General features: G+C 28.4%; 1 protein-coding gene across 1 annotated transcript in view; it reads left to right on the top strand.

Moving 5' to 3' along the window:
- LOC142325751 (uncharacterized) overlaps window positions 1–19,787 on the top strand; it is a 71,287-nt gene that overhangs the window by 16,583 nt on the left and 34,917 nt on the right. Inside the window, exons 3-7 of the mRNA XM_075367781.1 lie at window positions 5,339–5,599; window positions 6,315–6,916; window positions 9,143–9,365; window positions 9,828–10,047; window positions 11,740–12,034. Of these exons, the coding sequence (XP_075223896.1) occupies window positions 5,339–5,599; window positions 6,315–6,916; window positions 9,143–9,365; window positions 9,828–10,047; window positions 11,740–12,034 (1,601 nt within the window). The remainder of the gene's footprint in view (window positions 1–5,338; window positions 5,600–6,314; window positions 6,917–9,142; window positions 9,366–9,827; window positions 10,048–11,739; window positions 12,035–19,787) is intronic.

The raw sequence follows: 19,787 nt of genomic DNA, 5'->3' as shown, positions 1-19,787 counted from the left end.
CCCATTTTTCTTTCTCTTTCCAGTAGTAAAGAATTGCTCACCTTGGTATCAGACATTCTTGGCCCGCTCATTGCTGGCATACCTGATGCCACATAAAAACTCTTTGAAAGGCTCAAACAAAATGGTGCAAGAATGGGGTTGTGAGTGGATATGACACCACCTGACCCAACTGTTAAATAGCAACTTCCTGTGTCTAAGGTGGCAGGTGTTATAGTATTGAAAAATTACAGCTTTAGAGAGTGAACCAGCATGTTTCTTCCCTACTGCAGATTACACTTTATTTTCTAGCATCTCACAATAATGCTCACTCTTAATTATACATTGTTCTTCAAAATAATAACAATAAACTGAGCATTTGTAATCCTAAAACATCATTAGAATCACTTTACCATATGATGCATAGGTTTTGAAATTTTTTCTACCAGGTGGATTCAGATTTTTTAATTCTGTACTGTGATGTTTAGTTCCTCTAGAAACAATAAATCTCAGTTTCAACACAAGTTATTATGCAATCTAATAAACCATTAATTTCCTCTTAAAATCGTCATTTAATTTCCACACAAATGTGAATTTGGGTTTCTGTGTTTTCAAATCAAGTTTCAACATGTTTAGTAGTAATTCGGCAACTTGTGAGTAATGGATGAATGGTGCCGATAATTGCACTACAAATTTCAGAAATTTCCCAAATTTTTCTGCGTCTGTCCTTGCAAATAAGATCATTAATGTGATTTTGTTAAGCATAAGTCAAATCTTCTGCTACAATGAAAATCAGTGACATTTGTTTTACCCAATTTAAACTGTTTGATCCACTTATTTACAAAGTTAATACAATCTTTACCATACTGTTTTAACATCCATGAGTGAATTCAGTACATTTTACACATCAGAAAATAAAAATTATCATAACACGTTGTTCTACACGTTTCAAGTGGAGCCAATATTTTGAAATTAACTAAAGAGGATATAATAATGGAAATGATTTTTGAACAGCTGATATTTTTTATGTCAGAGGTGCGACTTCAACATCAAAGTTTCAGTTTATTTAATCAAATAGTTTTTCCACTGTTACCAATTGCCTTTTTAATTATTGAATGCCCTCATAACAGTAAACAAGTTCAATTTTAAGTACAATTGATGTAATATAATTTTTTTAAAGTTATTCGAATAAGTCAGTTAAACAATAATGAATAACTAGATAGATAAAACAAATCGCGTAATTAAATATTTTCATCAATTCTATTAGGTTTCTTATTTTTTTATATGATTCACATAAATTTACATGTAATTATTAATTAAAATTTTTATATTTTTATACCTACATTTTAGGTACGTAAGTAATTAAACACATTGTAGGTAGTTCTTACAACAGTGCAGCTCTCTCAGAGAAATGATATCATTACTTTAAAAAAATAAATAAATACTAACATTTAATGTAAGTAAATGCATGTTGTACTATTTTAACCGAAAAAAAACCAGATTTACATGGCTTTAATCTTCCCTTCCTTATGTCAAATCATTTGGGTGTAAGAATTATTTATTTAAACTACAATTATTAATTATGGATTGATAGATTTTATGGATTTGATAGATATAACTACATTTGTAATTACATTAACTATGAATCAAGTATGTCTGAGAAAATTCAATAGAGAAAAATTATGTGAATTATCCTAAACTTTATGAAGAAATGAACTATGTCATTAGTATCTATAATAATAACCCTTTTTTTAAATTGCTTACAATTACAAAACATAGTATTTTTTTTTCTCAAAGAAGTTGTTTCTCTTTCCAAAAATAATAAATCAGTTCAGATTTAACTCTGAATCACCTTATAGTCAAAACAGTTACTAAAGTATTCTTCTAAAAAACAATTTACTGTCTTGGTTAGGGACTAATAATTTTATATTTTATTTGTGTAGTTATTTTAAATCATCTATTTAAATACTCTTTGTTTGCAGTGTAATTTTTTGTCATAAATCAAATTGTATAAGTGAGATTTTCATGTTAAGATTAGGCTTTCTTTTAATGAACTGTACTTAAAAACAGGGTCTTAATTTTTATTGAAGACTACCTTTTTAATGTAGTTGAAAGCTGCTACATAGAATAAACTGATTTCAAATGCTGTGCAATTTAATCCCATACTCTAAAATTGATGCTGATGGTAACTTATAGATCTCCTGCTTCTTTAAATCTTGCTACATAAACTATTTTTAAAGTTCCTAATAAATTCAATGTCATGTTTTGTGGCGATCTTAATGTTAACTTTCTACTACAATTGTGGTTTTCTGATGAGTGAACTATTAACTCAATCTGAATTACCAGAAGCTAATATTTCAATCTCCCAGCTGACTAGAATTACACAGAGCTTTGCCACCTGAATACATAATATTTTTTACAAATTTACCTAAAGATAATCTTTTATTCTTCTGTACAGATTGCAGTCTTTCAAATTGCAGTTGTCAAACTGCAATTTGTACAGAAAGAGAGATCAGTAAAGATTCTGTTAAAAATTTGAGAACATTTTTGTCAGAAACAACTTGGTAAAGCAACTACAAAATTTGCTTTGGTTTTTATTTTATAATATGTTTTTGTAAAGTATGTAATGTTTTTTTTATATTTTTAAAACCAAATTATAAGTTTAGTTAATTAAATTTATTGTTATTCATCAATGGATCATAGATTATTGATTTAAAAATTACTATTAGAAGACTTCTTGATGTGGTAACTGAATCTATCATATTATTTTATGACAAAATTTCTCTGTGATGAAGTAAAGTATATGTAAATGTTATTAAAGTATTTATTGCATTAGTGTCATTTAGTTTTGATATTTAATTAATTGAATTATAATTATTACTTTCTAGCTACAGCTATAGCAGTAAAGTATAAACAAGTAGTTTGGTAAAAAAAATCTAAAAAAAATTTGGTCTTTTTTTAAGCGTTGTGTCTCTTAAAAAATATAATTAAGCCATTTAAAAAATATAATTAAAAATATAGATTTAAATAAATCGCAAATAATCCGTGAAAATAATTTTTTACTCCAATGGCTTCCAATTTCAAAAAGTCTATTTTTGTCAGACAGATGTTTGTGCATATGACGAGTATGTGTGTATGTGATCTTATAACTCGAACCTGTTGACTGATTTTCTTCAAATTTCACATTCAGTTACTACATTCAAAGGAGAAGAATGCATTAAATTTTTGCAGAAATTTGATAAATTTGAGTTGGGTGTTTTGACAGAAATAAAATTTCAAATCTGTACTGGGGCTTTTTAGCAACACAATTTCTTACAAAAGTTGAAGTTTTTTTAATCAAGTCACAAATTAGCAAAAATCTTTATTTAATAAAAATTTACCCTCTCACCAAAAAATTTTTTTTTTCTTTTTTTAGCCATAGTGTGCTTCTGGAAATGAAATTAATGGGAGTTTATTAGATAGTTGTTTATGAAATTTATTGAATTCATAATTTTGGTTATTGTTTTTAAATAAAAAGAAATTATTTTTTCATAATGATACAAATAGAGCTTAAAATGATTGAATGGAATACTTGACTGGTATAGCTGGGAAAGTTATTCAATTCATTGTCGGCTTTTTTTTAATAATTTTTAATATTACTTTACTCATAAAATTACTACACACATAATTAACTGCTACTACATACAATTATTATACAATATAGTAGCAGAACTATGTACAGTATTACTAATGAAATAATTTCTAAAAGACAAAAAAACCTGACTATTAATTGTACATATCTACCTAAAATAATTATGAAAAATGAACAAAAAATAGTAAAACAAGTTTTTCTTTCTTTTCTTACAGGCTTTTTTCAGGATACAGAGAGTTAGTCAGCGATATGAAATGTAATATTAGTATTACGTTTTATGTTGTATTCAGGTGCCTGTTAGTCTTAACAGGAGGTCATTAGTCACCATTTCATATAGCCTACACAGGCACCCAACTAAGTGCCTATGTAGTTTTTTTAATAATTATTTTATTTAGCACTTTTTGTTGTTTCCATAACTTTACCATTCAATATATTAGTCATGTAGATACAATGCTGGTATCATTTTTTTTACATGCGTTGTGCTATTTAAATAGAAATCTAAATATTAATGAATGATAATGTACATGTATGTAACTCATGTAAGTGCTAGCCGCAATGCAGTTTGGCTTCCTTTTGCTGAACAAATCTTTTTTGCTTATAATGCGAGAACACTGAATTTTTAAAAAAAATTACAAGATCTTTTAAATCTTGTTCCCCAGTGTAGCACCTCCCCTCTCAAGATAAGACAATTTAAGTTAGCCTATGTTACTTTCAGACCAAAGACATGTTACTAACCAAAAGTTGGTTGTAATTGGTTGATCTGTGAAGCTACAGAAGGGAACAAACAAGCATAGAACAGTTAAGTACATTACCTCTCGTCCTGTGGATGTAGTCAGGTAAAAATAATGAAACCACTTATAATGTCATCCTAAAAGTATAGTATAATGTCAGTTGGAGTAGGTTACATTGGTATGACCCACCGGTTAACTCGTTATCGCAAATCAGCTGATTTCGATAACGAAATCGAGAGAGAGATTAGAAGTCGAGAGTTCTAAGGTTCAAATCGTAGTAAAGACAGTTATTTTTGTATGGATTTGAGTACTAGATGGTGGGTATCGGTGTTCTTTGGTCATTGGGTTTTAATTAACCACACATTTCAGGAATGGTCGACCTAAGACTGTACAACACTACATTTCATTTACGTTCATTTATATCATTCTCTGAAGTAATACCTTACAGTGGTTCTGGAGGCTAAACAGAAAAAGAAAGAAGGTTACATTGACATGTTAAGCTTCAAATTTCATTGAAAATCTGTACTGATCAGAATAAAAGATTTATATGTTGATTGGTTTTTAGCGGACAGATAAAAATGAAGATTTATTTACCGAATTATAAGATTTAAGATTATAAAATTATAAGATTTATTAATCGAATTTCATCACCTATAAATTCATTTTAACCAACAATTTATCCTTCACTTGCACAACATTACTTATGTTTTTTGTTAGATTATCTTACTAATGTATGGAACATATCATTCAAAAATCTCTATGAAAGTAAGTTTGAAATGTTAAAAAGCTTGAAAGTTTGTTTACTTGAAGGTAAAAAATGCATAAAAACATTAATTTTTATACATAACAATTTATAAATTTACAGATGTACATACATTAGTACACAAATGACACTTACATAAATATTACCATTTTTAGAAAGGGTTTTAGGAAAATTTCAAGAACTTTATTCAAAAGACCCATGAAATTGTATGGATTAATTATTTTAATTTTTTTTTAGGAAGACGAAAAATGAATGTGTTTATTCTGTTTACACTATTTGTATCCTTGATCAACAATTCCATAATATGTAATGCAGCAAAGATATTGGCAGTGACTCCTTTGGGATCAAAAAGCCACCATAACTTTATGCAACCAATATTTAAAGAACTTGCTTTAAGAGGTCATCAGATAACACTTTATACTTCTGTTCTAATTGGTCACAATGTTACAAATATCAAGGAAATTAAATTAGATGATCCTTTGGTAAATCCTGATGTTGGTAAGTACTAGTACATTTATTGCATTATACTATTAAATATATTTAACAACAATATATTAAACATATTTAACTATTTTAATATATTTAACAAGTAATTTAACATTTGTTATAAACAGTAAATAAATGTTTACTTACCTGATATTTGTTTATGTTTATGTGTGAAGTTAGTTTTATCATGATGTATATTTTATTTTGTAAAATCATATTGTAAAAATCTTTTGATGTAAAAGCCTAACTGTAAACCATGTTTTCATTAAAAACAAAAATTAAATTTTACCATATAGTTATTATATTCTACAAGCAGAAAATGGTACCTTTTAATTTGATAAAAAACAATTTTGAAGCCAAAGGTGCTAGTTATTACAATTATTTTTCATTATTATTTTAAATAAGTAATAAGTGAATCTTTTAAATATAAAAATTGTGATGCAACTGACAGTATCAATTTATTCAACCACAAGAAACTTTAGCTGCACTTTTCCTTATTTAATGTTTTATTACTTTGTTCTTTTATTTGTATAGGATTGCAGATTGATATATGAAATTATGACTTTCTTCCCGAGTATATTGTGTATTAATTATTTTTTGTTTGAAATGAACCATTCAGTTACCAATAAACTTATACTTACTATTTAAAATGTTTAATTATATTGAACTGTGCATTATAATACACACAGAAAAATAAACAAATTATGTTTGGTATATTTTATTACAGGAAAGCTGACATTTAATATTCTAAGAGAAGCAGGGGAAATACCATATTTTAAACCACCACCATTGATGTATTATGGACTATTAATGGTAGATAAAACACTGCAATATAATGAAATACAAAAATTAATTCATTCTAATGAAAAATATGACCTCATTTTGTTAGAAGCAAATTTTGGTCAGGAAGCATTTTTAGCATTTGGTCATAAATTTAGGGCACCTGTTATATCACTGCATACATTTTCTACATATTTCTATATCGATGAATTTATTGGAAATCCACATGCTATTGCTTACAGACCTGCAATGGAACTTCCTTACACAGAAAAAATGTCATTCCTTCAAAGGTGCCACAACACTTTACGAGCTATTATGAACATTTTTGGCAATTATTTATATTATTTACCGGAACAAGAACGTTTAATGCGTAAATATTTTAATTATACTGATGCTGAAGAAATCCCACCGCTTATTGATATGTTATTAAATGTATCATTAACTATTGTCAACAGTCATATCAGTGTTGATTATGCACGACCTTGGGTCCCAAGTGTTGTTGAAGTCGCAGGAGTACATATTTCGTATAATCATAAACCACTTCCTAAGGTAATATTATACTTATATACTTTTAATATTACACATTATTTTAAAAAAATAGTACGTTAACTTGTGATTATAAATTATATAAAGAATTAATCATAGTGCTTTTATTACAAACCACAATGAAAATGAGTCTAATAGGGGGTAAAATAAATGAGTCTAATAAGGGGATTTTGATTACAAATACTTTTGTATATATAAGTATTTAAAAAAATTCCCTTTCAGCATACCAGAAGGCAGAGGTAGATTTCACCAGTGCTAAGTAGGGGATAAAAAAGATTTCCACATTAAGGATAAGAAAAACTTCAAATTTACTCAATACGACAAAGGTTACGTGTGAAAAAAAGCTTCACATGTTTAGCATACGACAAGCCCTTATCTTCTTACAATTCCAGCAACATTTTGGTCATCCCTTGCCATAAGGGTTGATCATATCAAAAATTGTTTCAAACAAAAGCTTTAGATAATGTTTAGAGAACTAACGACCACTTTAAACCAATTCGATACTCTGCCTATTAAGGAGGTATTATTCATTTTTGTCTTCAATACTCCATATTTTCAACCACCTGAGCCAATGGTTGGTGATATAAAAAAAATTTACTTAGATAAGTTTAGGCCCTTAACCAAAGAATAGTAGGAACTTTAAATGAATTTGATATTTTACTTAATAAGAAAGTTATAGCTTTTTTTTTCAAAAAATTCCCCATATCTACCCCCATGGTTCAATCTTGGCCGTTAATGAACTCGACTGAGATTTTGGGACAAGTTATTTTTAAGGAGCAATTATAAAGTTATTGGCGCAAAATAACGGCAGTTATTTAATCCACAACAAAGTGAAATATATATATATATATATAAACTTTTGAGCTGACATGGTTTTGGGGTCTGGGGGATGTGAAATGTGAAGATATGTCTAAATTTTCCAGAAGTCGATTCATGGTACCCATTACAACAGGTAGCTTTCTTATGAAATTACCTAAAAATATAAGGCATCTTACTATTAGGTGAATTAACAAATGAGAGGTTAAAACAACTGTGAATACAATACAAACAACCATTGCAATTATTGCACCAAATTGATAGTTATACCTCACTCATATTTATAAATACAGATAGTAATTATAAATTTAATTCTTGCTTGAAACTGGAAATTTAGGTTTGTATATATATATTTTCTAAATATATTCTTCATTCTTTACATTTTTCATCTTGAATGTTGTGTTAGACCTCCTAAAATGATTGACCCATGAACAGACTTAATTTTTGTAATGAGTTTTAAAAGTGACAGATTGTATTGTAGACTTTAATGTAGACAGATTGTACACTTTAATGATACGTTGTGTTTTTTATGCTGGATTACTAAAAAATGTATTTGTGTTTTCAAAAATTTCTTTTGATTCTTTTATTATTTTATTAATGGATCGTTTTGAAATACCCCAGTGGATTGTGACACGTGTTCATGAACTTTGTTTACATCTATTACAAATCTTCGGATGTCTGCTTCTTTCTATGTAACTTATACACATTTGCCACTATTTCTCTAGCTTGACTATGAAGAGTTTTATGAGTATGGTTGATTTTTTTAGGGGGCATATTTACAATTTGATATAAATAGAATACATTTGTGTTGTAAAATACACGGTTATAAAATATACAATATTAACAAAGCATAAATATCCAATAAAAACACACAATTATATGTTAATTCCCCTCCCAATTCTTGAGCTGACTGTACAAGCACCAATGTTGTCAGCATTGAGTTACCGAATGAAATGCGCACGTGCTACTATACCTAGCCTCTAACGAACACCTTAAACAAACTGGCTGTATCCTTGCGGCAGGTGTCTGTCTAAAATCGAGTTGCCAGAAACAAATGGCCAGGGTTTATAAGTAGCAGTTCAGATCAATGTTTGTTCATAGTACTAATGGACGAATGATGTACGTAGTAACCCGCGCCACTTCACCACTTTGGTTCTTTCTTCCTTCTCCCATGTCAATCATCACTTCCTATTCAAACTTTCTGTGCTTTTTATCAAGTTCTACTTCATTGTTTGTATTTTTCATCTCAAATATTGGGTTAGAACTCCCCAAATTATTCACCCTCATAAAGGCTTAATCTTTATGAGTCATAAAAGTGAGACAGGTGAAAGATATAACATTTTAGTAAATTAAGAAATTTCGTATTTGCTTCATTTATATTTTATCGGTTATCTTTCCTTTATTTTATTCTAGGATCTGCAAGAATTTATGGATAATTCTAAAAATGGAGTGATTTATGTAAGTTTTGGATCACTTTTGCCAAGTGAAGAAATGCCAGATGATATGAGAGAAGCGCTTATAAAAGCATTTGGTAAACTGAAACAAAACGTCCTGTGGAAATTATCTGCAGATTCTTTACCTGGACTTTCAAAAAATGTTAAATTAAGCAAATGGCTTCCTCAGCAAGATGTTCTAGGTAAGTCATAGAATTTCTTTGATAGTCTATAGTTATGAATGCTTGAAAAATTCCGTATTTGGGTAATAATTTACCATAACGGCATTATATATCCTAATGATCCAGTTAGCCTAGAATGCATAGGTGTAGTAGTTAATGAGGAACTACCTACCCAGCTATCTTGATATCCCCCTTGAGAAACTAATCATTTTAAATATAAATATTCATTCACTATATTTATTTTTGGTTTTTGTGTTATTGTTTACATATTATTTGCACCAAATTTGATGGAAATTCTTCAAGTATAATTTTTATAATTCAGTAAATAGAATTTTTTTTATATTCTATTTCATCTTTTATTTATTAATTTTCCAAAGTTTTTGTTACATCATATTTGGAAACTTCATCAATGATGTGTGCATATGCATATGTTTGTATCATTACAATCACAGTTTCACAATTATTTTGTTTTTTCTTTCATAGCTCATCCAAACTGTTTGGCATTTATTACACATGGTGGTTTATTAAGCCAAGAAGAAGCTATATATTTTGGTGTACCCGTTATTGGTATCCCATTCTTTGGTGATCAGCATTTGAACGTTGCTCGTGCTTCAGATAAAGGATTTGGTGTACATATAGATCAGTATAATATCTCCGAAGAATCTATTTTGTGGGCCATAAAAGAAGTTTTATACAAACCGTCGTAAGTTTACTACTTTATTCATATGACTTTTTAGTATATTTTTTAATCTTAAGCAAGCATATGAGTTTTGAAAACAACTTATAAATAGTAGTAGAAATAAAGACGATTGATCATATTTAAGTATGCATTTTAATTTATGCTTTATAGTTAATATTTGAGGTTTAGTTCCTTTTTCTCATTCATCAATCTTAAAGTTAATTCAGGGAACCAATTGATGGAGGGCTATTTACACAATTTTTTCTTTATTAAAAAATATTGATGGTTAATTAATAAAATGTCTTGTGTGAACTGATCTCTTAAGTGATGAGAACATTTGTAATGTTGGTGCTAGATTTGAATGTTATAATCTTAATAAAACTAAAACTTCATCATGTAAATTTGTTTATGTAACGTAATAGAATATAACAATGTTTGTCATATGTTTAAAATTATGTTGACTTAACGTCCTGTCATTATGAATGTCTCCACTATTACCTGTGGAGTCTCCACTTCAACGATGGAGACAGAGCAGAGAAGAGCAGTAGTGCCTGTTAAAAAAAATATATATACATATTACAATTATTATGTACAATTTTAGTCACTATTAATAAAACTATAATAATACTAGCCCTCCATTGCAGGTTCGCCTATGCTATATGGTTACTTGAATTTCCTGTATCAGTCAATCTTTTATTTTCTGTTTATTAGTCAAGTAACCGGAGGCAGGTACAACCAGTCACACACAGTAACGATGGCAGTGGCTGTGGTAGTTGGGCCACAGCACCATATACCTTTGACCCCCTTAAAAAATTGGAATTAAAAAAAAACCGAAAATGGTTTTTAAATATTTATCTGAAGAGTATTTTCAAGCCCATATTTATTGAATATTTTGTTTATTATAGTTAGAATTTACAAAATTTAAAATCATTGTTCAAAAATCTTTTTAACTTTCTTCATCCCCTTTCAAGGTTGAATTTCAAAAATCTAGAAATTGGTTTATTAACATGATGATTACACTCACCAAAGATCAAATTGATTTCTTCATTTGTTACTGAGAAATTAAAAAAAATAAGAGGTTTCAAAAACAATTCAAAAATCAATTTTAACTATAGAAGCTCAGAATGAAACTCAAAAAATCTAGAAATTGATATTTAGTTGTTTGTAATCAATCAGTTCAAACCAACTCACACAGTGATAGACATTCACAGTTCATAACTCATTAAAGTTTGTGCTTCAGCTGGCAAACTTCCACTACTACATATATAGAGTATATATTTTTTTCAAAATATATCCAGAAACCTTCTCAGTTTTGTCAAGAAACATGAGTAGAAATTTTAGTAGCGATAAATTGGGTAGTTTTTTGTTTATGATGAACAAAAAAACCCTCTTCCTCTTTATATATTAGTATAGATAATAACACAGTAACAAAAACTGCCCTTGGTTATAAGAAATGCAATTCCAGTAAACTTGAGTTTATGGAATATTAAACTTCTAATCCTAACTAACTAAAACATGTACTTATGGTAACGTTCTAATCTCAAATTGAAGTGCAGAAATCAGTCTTTCTGTAATTGAAAGAAGAAAAGAAAGTGGTAAATTTTGCCATGAGCAAACTTTTGAAAAAATTTTGAGAAAGAAAATAAACTTCTATTTATTTATTTATTTTTTTTAAATAATAAATATACAAATTTATATACTTGTTTTAACTTTCAGGTATCAGGAAAATGCCAAAAAAATGTCAAAAATTTTTCAAGATAATCAGAATCCTCCACTTGAAACAGCAGCTTACTGGATTGAGTATGTTTTAAGGCATAATGGAGCACCACATTTACGTTCAGAAGGCAGAAAATTTTCCTATTTTAAATATTTATTGTTAGATGTTTTAGCATTTATGTGTTTCATTTTATTTTTAATAATATTTAGTATATTTTGGATTATTAAGTTTATTTACCGTTCAGTAAATAATAAACAAAGTAAACATAAAGTTAAATCAAGTAAAAAAGATAATTAGAGTTGATTAAAATTTATGAATATAACATTTATTTAAAGTTAGAAGATAATATAAAGTTAATATAAGATTTTATTTAAAGTTGAATGAATATTAGAGATAATCCAAACTTATAATTATGTAAAAAAAAAATTTTTGTACAAAAATTATAATACTAATAAAATATATTTATCTAAAAACCATTGATCATCTAGTAAATCCATCTGAGTAAAGTTGTTCTGATCTAAAATTTCTGTGCACTAAATGAATCTAAATGCACTAAAATCTCTTAAGGGATTGTTGGTGAGTAGAGCTGCCTGGAAAGGGTCTTGAACATTCCTCTAGATCGGATTGTTTGTCTTTCACTGAGATTTCATCCCCCATTCTTGATCACTTCATTCCATTTTTGATTCAGTGAATGATGACTGTACACTCTTCACCTGACTGTAGATTTTAACTATCTAGGTCTATGCTTAGAATGTTGTAACTGTAGACCTGGTTTCATCATAAATAAAAGTGGAGATTTTTTTATAATTGGCTACACATTAAGTATAATGGCTCAAATGGCTTATCATGTACAGCCTAATCCTACCTAAAATATAGAATATAAATAGTAATTGTATGGAACAATAAAAATTAGGACTGAAGAATAATACAATGAAGGTATTGAAGGGAAAGTTAAAAATAAATTTTGCAATTAAAAATTATTCTGTGTGTCTTGCCCTATTAGAATTATTTTTCTATTGCTTATTAGAGGAAACAGTATACAATTTAGAATTGATGGAGTAAAAATTGAATTTCAATGACACTATTCTTACTTCCCAAGCTATCATTTTATTCCTGCTATCTAGCAACTAAAATATATAGTATTAAGCATATGAGAAGGTCCGAAATTTCAATTTCTGGTTTTTTTTAAATTCAATATTTCATTACCCCCCCCCCCCCCGAGTTCAAAAAAAACCTTAGAAATTTTCAGAAGATGTAGGTACATATGTTGGCCTGTATTTTGATTAATATCTTTGGACTGGTTTAACATAAATTCTTTGAAAATGGCTCAAAAAATTTCTATATATGGTCCACTGGTGGCATTCAGTTTTGGGAAAAGTTAAAAAAAAAGGTAGTGTTTGCCATTTTGAATTTTGCACTTTTTGTATAGTGATCATAGAAAACTGACCTTTATTACACCTAAAGTACTTGAGGTTATTTAAATTTCCAAAATTTTAAGTTGGAATTAGGCGTAGGAGAGTATTAAACATTATTTTATTACAGTTTGTATCTCGTATCTTACAAATCTGCTGTTAACTAAAATATTTAGCACAAATATATATATATCCTGTTTTGGCATTATTTTTTACCCCCATTAGACAAGCATCTTCACAGTATCCACATTTTTCTATTTTTTATTATATTTTTTCTCAGAAGGATGTCCCTTAAGTTTGTTGGCCACAAGTCACTTGATTATCTGATTCAGGACATCAAATTAAACAAAACAGTTTATATGGACAAATCTCCTATCTTCCTTCATTTCCTTCCGCTTGGAATAGTTATATGGGTTATCCTCTCTCTCTTTTCCTGTTTAGCCTCCGGTAACTACCGTTTAGATAATTCTTCAGAGGATGAATGAGGATGATATGTATGAGTGTAAATGAAGTGTAGTCTTATACATTCTCAGTTTGACCATTCCTGAGATGTGTGGTTAATTGAACCCAACCACCAAAGAACAACGGTATCCACGATCTAGTATTTAAATCCGTGTAAAAATAAGTGACTTTACTAGGACTTGAACGCTGTAACTCTCGACTTTCCAAATCAGCTGATTTGGGAAGACGCGTTAACCACTAGACTAACCTGATGGGTTATATATGGGTTATCCTGGGAGGAGTCAGTCAAACATAAGAAACTGTTTCAGGGACCTCACTTTATTTTTCTTGTGTAATTTGGTTTATCTTCTATATAATACCATTTATGTAGAAGATAGTTGCTGTGTTGTCTTCAACAACACCTTCCACAAAATAAATAAGTTTGAAATTTTTACCTATAATAATTACAAAATGGCAACCATTAAAATTATTTGATCAATAATAACTCTGTAAATATTAGTTTTATCGAATAATATTTTGTTAGATTTGTTAAGCCTTTTGTTATGAACAGTAAGACATCTCATTTATTCAGATCAATCGACAAACAATTATGATGTGACTAATTTTTAAAGTAGAACAAAAATGATGTAAAAACAGCCATAAAATTATCATTCTGCAACCTTACAGATAAGTAATAAGGTGATGATCCGCATTTTCACATTTGTTAGTTTTCTTCTAATATCGTTAAATGGATTTCATACAAAGCTTTTGCCAAAGGAACAACTTGAATAAAGAATATAAATTTTATCATGTTGGTAGTGAAAAAATATTCATTTTTAAGAATGAAGGAACTCTGTGATAATGTTAAAAACCCTTCAGAATATAAATGATTTAAAGATGATGTTTGATGTAAAAATATATATATTTTAATCATAACAGATAGAAGCATAAAAAAAGATGAATTATTTATTCATTAAAGTTTATCTACAAAAATAAGTTTTCTAGAATTCTTTTATTTTATTACATGTATAGGAGTTTTAGTTTTCAGGTAGTAAGTACCAAGAAAATCAATGTAAAAAAATTTGATGCCATATGACATCCTACATGCCTATTAAAATTACATATGCACATTTTTTTTTAAATGAAAACTACATAAAATTTTATTTCTGATATTTTTTTTATTGTTATTATTGAATTATTATTTATTGTATTTTTTTTTTACAATCAGAGGTTAATAATTACTAATAAATCAATATATTTAAATTAAAAAAAAAAAAGAAAATGAAATCGGATTTGATCCGATGTGCTTTCCCCTTGTAAGATCCAAATATTTCATTAATTAAAATTTGATTTGGCTATAACTCTGGAACCAATGAAAATATAAGAACCACTTATGATATATTGTTCTCCTTGTTCATTGAAGTTATTGATTTTAAATGACGGAACTTGAACTAAGGGAAGAATGTGTTTATTGGAAAAATTCAGTTTTTGATTAACCGGTTAGGAATAAATACAAAATTTATGTTTCTAAAACAGTTTTTTTTTGTTATCTATTAGGCTCATTTTTTTTTTTTTTTTGTAAATATTATTAAAGAAATGTTGATGTATTACGGAGGTTCTATTTTTTTTAAATTTTTGTTAAGTAACATTGTAAATAAATAATTATCATAAAAGATAAATGTTAAAAACTACTCATCCTTTAGCGATTAGAATCTTAAAGTAATAGTAAAAAAAAGACACTACAATTATTATCAAACAGTTTAATTAAACATCAAGAAATTACAATAAATAACATGTATTCATTATAAAAATATATTCAATAAAATATTTCTTGAGTATTGTTAAAAGTCTGCATTTTAATTTTAATTAAATAGTCCTAGATATAGTTGTCGTATTTTCTTAAAGTCTGCATTTTAATTTTAATTAAATAGTTCTAGAGAGTAGTTATTGATAAGTATTCATTATAAATTACTTAATCAAGTAAACATTAATACATTTCAATTTACATTAATACTTAATCAAGTAAACATCTGTAGTTACAAACGTCTTGCATCAAAACTACTACGATCAATTTTAGTTTTATATCTTGAAAACAAGATACATGTTCATAGTACAGAATTTTTTTACGTAATCCCTCAAACATTTCAAGATGTAATACTTTTACGGTGAATTTCTTATGTCGTCGTAATATTACACTGTTAATTTAAAATTATAAACAATTTTGAAAGGAGTGAGTTTTCTGACATCATCCTTATTGGTCTAACCCATAATGATAGGGGAAATGCTATTCGTTGATTCCAGTGACTCTTTTTGAGAAGCTAAGTTATTAAATTTCTCTTCGGTTTGCAGTTTAGCAGGAAATATTTGATCGATTCCAGTTGCTGGCAGATATGGCCATGAAGCAGTTTTACGAAGTGGCGTGACTGTATACAAGTCATAGAATAATGGTAGTGGTTTCGAGGCTGTATATAACGTACATGGCTGAAGACTTGTATCAGAATACCGTCTCTTAATATTATCCTGCTTTAACGATACCTTACTGTCAGAAATATTCTGATCTACTTTTTTAATGATATCAGTTTTTGTATCTCCTTCAGCATGCATATCATCCTCATGTTTCTTCTGATCTGTTGAGATATCAAGATCAAGAGTGATCAAAAGAGATTCTATAAAATCTTTATAATCTTTTTCGATTGTACTTAATTCCTCGATTCTTTTTTTATCTAAAATTCTTTCGTAATTTAAATGTGAAATTTTTTCTTCAGAGTTGGCAATTTCTTCCTCAGCTTCTTCTAAATTTTTATAACAGCCAAGAATTTCTTTTTTAATATCATGTATCATATTTTCTCTATGAAATAGATTATCCTTTGCCTCGTATAATTCATTTTTTAATGTTTGATTTTCATGGTTCACCCGACTAAGTTTTTCATTTAAATCATTTACAATGTTTCTGTGTTCCTCCTGGATGTTCTTAACTTCATCTTTTAACTGTTTTATTATGTTATTTCTATCAAATATTTCTTGAACTGCACTGTACAGTTCTCCGTGTACATCCAGTACTATTTCTGTACATTCTTGATTTGATCTCGTTTGTGTTTTTTTACGAAATATTCTAATAGGTTTGGCTAACCAATATAAAAACTTAAAACACTTGTCCATTTGATTTTTTGCACGATATGAAACAAACAACCTGTGATCCAACGAATAAGAGAATAATTATAATAAACAAAATCAAAAAAATTAATTTAATATAATTCTGCTGCCGAGCAACAGGATGTTATTATTTTAAATATAATATATTAAATATATTATTTTTAAAATAATACATATAATTATTATTAACTCCCAATGCAAACATTTCATTAAATACTATGTTATAAATACATTTACCCTGTTAGAATAAGACGAGTAATAAATATACGAGTAAGATAGTGTCACAGTTAATATCGTGTAAACAGATTTCTGTCAAAAGATACAAACCTTTAGAAAAGCTGCCAGGATGCGTACAACTAGTTACGAACTGTAGACAGTTGTTTGTTAAAAGGGACGTGTAAGTACGCACGGAAGGAAATATTTGAGGGGATATGAAGTACACTTACTTCCCCTCCAGTTGTTTCTCATTTTCTTTTTAGACGAAAATGACAGACAGTTGATAAGAGTAAATAATATAGACCGCGATATACCTAAATTATATTTTCCAAAGTCGTATTATAATATTATTATTAATAACGAATAAATAACATAAGAATTAACTAAATTTAAAAAATGCAGTTAACAAATATGTAAAATAATTATTGTGAAAATCAGCAAAAAGAGGTTTCATTTAAAGCATTCAATCGATAAAATAAAACAATAGATATTTTTTAATGAAATTTTCACAACTTGTAGACTCCATATGATGATGAAATACTTAAGCACGTGTTGTTTCGATTCAAGCAACTTAAGAAGGAAGTATCATACGTCTACGTAAGATATAGAAAAGAATCTCGGTTCAGCACTTTTCTGACACAATAAGTTGAAAGTTGAAGAATAAGACAAATAAAAAGATTCAAAACATATTAATTTCATAAGATGGCTGATAACTATAGTGGTGTGCATATAGTATAGATTAAACCTTTATTTGATGTGTTGTTGCAAGCAAGATAAATGAACTTAAATGCGATGTGACTCGTAAAAAATTAAGTCGGCAGGCTCGGGAGTTAATAATATGTACGAATTCATGAAAGAAGAAGCAAGCTAATTTGGAAAGTCGGGAAATAACGACAAGTATATTATTTCAATTCAAAAGTGTGATGAACGAACAGCAGTTGCGTGTAAAATATTACGACCGCAACTTCAATGTGTAAGGAAACGGAAAATGGTATTATTAAAAAAATTACAAATAGGTTTCTCGAGAAATAAAAGAAGCCTAAGAAGAGTACTACAACAATTGGGTTTCAAATGCGGAAAACTGAAAACGATTGGAAATGTATTATTGAACATCATGACATTAAACGAATAAATTACACGAACGCGAACAAAACCGAAAACAGCCGACTGTATACCTTGATGAAACGTATGTTTTGTCAAGTTATAACTCAACGAAATCATGGAAGGATGCCTCAGGGGGAAGACTTCTGACTCCAGTTTCTAAAGGTAGTAGATTGATTATACATGCTAGGGGTGAAAAGGGATTTATTCCGGACACACTATTAACCTGGAAAGCAAGTGCAACAACTGGCGACTACTGCGACTCTACGAATGCAAATAATTATTTAAATAGGCTGAAGAAAAATTAATGAAATATCTTCTCGAACATCCGTAATAATTTTAGACGACGCATCTTATCACAGAACATTGCAAGAAATATTACCCACATCCAATACAAGAAATGCGGGATTGGTTCAATAATTAATCAATGAAAGTAGTGAAAGTTTTGATTCAATAAAGGTTGAAATCAGAAAAATGAAATGTTATGGATTTTAAGTACGGCATCTAAAAGTTAAAAAAAATATATATATATACTTTTTTTGATAACTCTACATATAAAGTAAACATTTTTGAAACGTATTTAAACAGAAAGGTAAATAGGGCAAAAGAACATAAACGTGAATTCTTGATAAGTAATATTAGTTATATAAAAAGCACGATCGGCTGTAATAATAAGTACGTGCTCAAACGACCACACGGATTATTTAATACGCATAACCATTTTAAAATCATATTTCATTTTTTCTTGACGCTACTATCAAGAAGTTTAAATTGAAGTGTCAAGCCTTTTCAGTTTTTCCCCCACAATCGATTTTTTTAACGTTATATTAATATATAAATTATTATTTATAATAATTTCGTAATTATAATTACCAATTTTTTATAACTTATTATATATATATATATAAACTTATTGTATATAATTTATATTTTTAACGTTAATTATACAAGCTTAGCGAGCATAGGTTATTTTTGATTACATTATTTTGATTCCGTGTGACGACGAATCATACGTATATCAACAAAACTTTTTTTTCCTGTTTACCCTCTTGGAATCACCGTCAGGTATTACTTTAGAGGATGAATGAGGATGATATGTGTGACTGTAAGTGAGGTGTAGTCATGTACAGTCTCAGGTCGACCATTTCTGAGATGTGTGGTTAACTGAATCCCCACCGCCAAAGAACACCGGTATCCACGATCTACTATTAAAATCCGTATAAAAGGATTTAAACGCTGGAACTGTCGAATTCGATATCAGCTGATTTACGAAGACACGGTCAATACTAGACCAACCCGGTGGATAAATATCAACATAATTTAACCAAACATATCCTACGTTCACTTTGTCTAATTAACGTAAAATATACAAATCATATACTACTTATTAATAACAAAGGGGGGGGGTCTTATTAATAATAAAAGGAAATAATAACTTATAAAATAAGTTATAATGTGGGGGAGAAAGAGAAAAGACCCAGAGTTTCTTCGTTAAAAGGCAAATAAGTAAACAAAGCTCCTACGTGTAACATGTAAGTAAAATATCAATTCTTACGATAATAATTAAAAATTCAATATTATTTATTTACTTTGTTTAATTATTTACTTTGTTTGTTTAAATTTGAAATATATCAAAACATTTTCGACAATTAAAACAACGATAAAGATATCACAAAAATCATTCTGTTTCATTTGTATTAGAATACCGCTGCTCATTAATCACA

This window comes from Lycorma delicatula, chromosome 5 (assembly GCF_047948215.1).
Source record: "Lycorma delicatula isolate Av1 chromosome 5, ASM4794821v1, whole genome shotgun sequence".
NCBI classification, from domain to species: Eukaryota; Metazoa; Arthropoda; class Insecta; order Hemiptera; family Fulgoridae; genus Lycorma; species Lycorma delicatula.
Note: the sequence above shows the minus strand (reverse complement) of the source record. Positions and strands in the feature narration are given on the sequence as shown.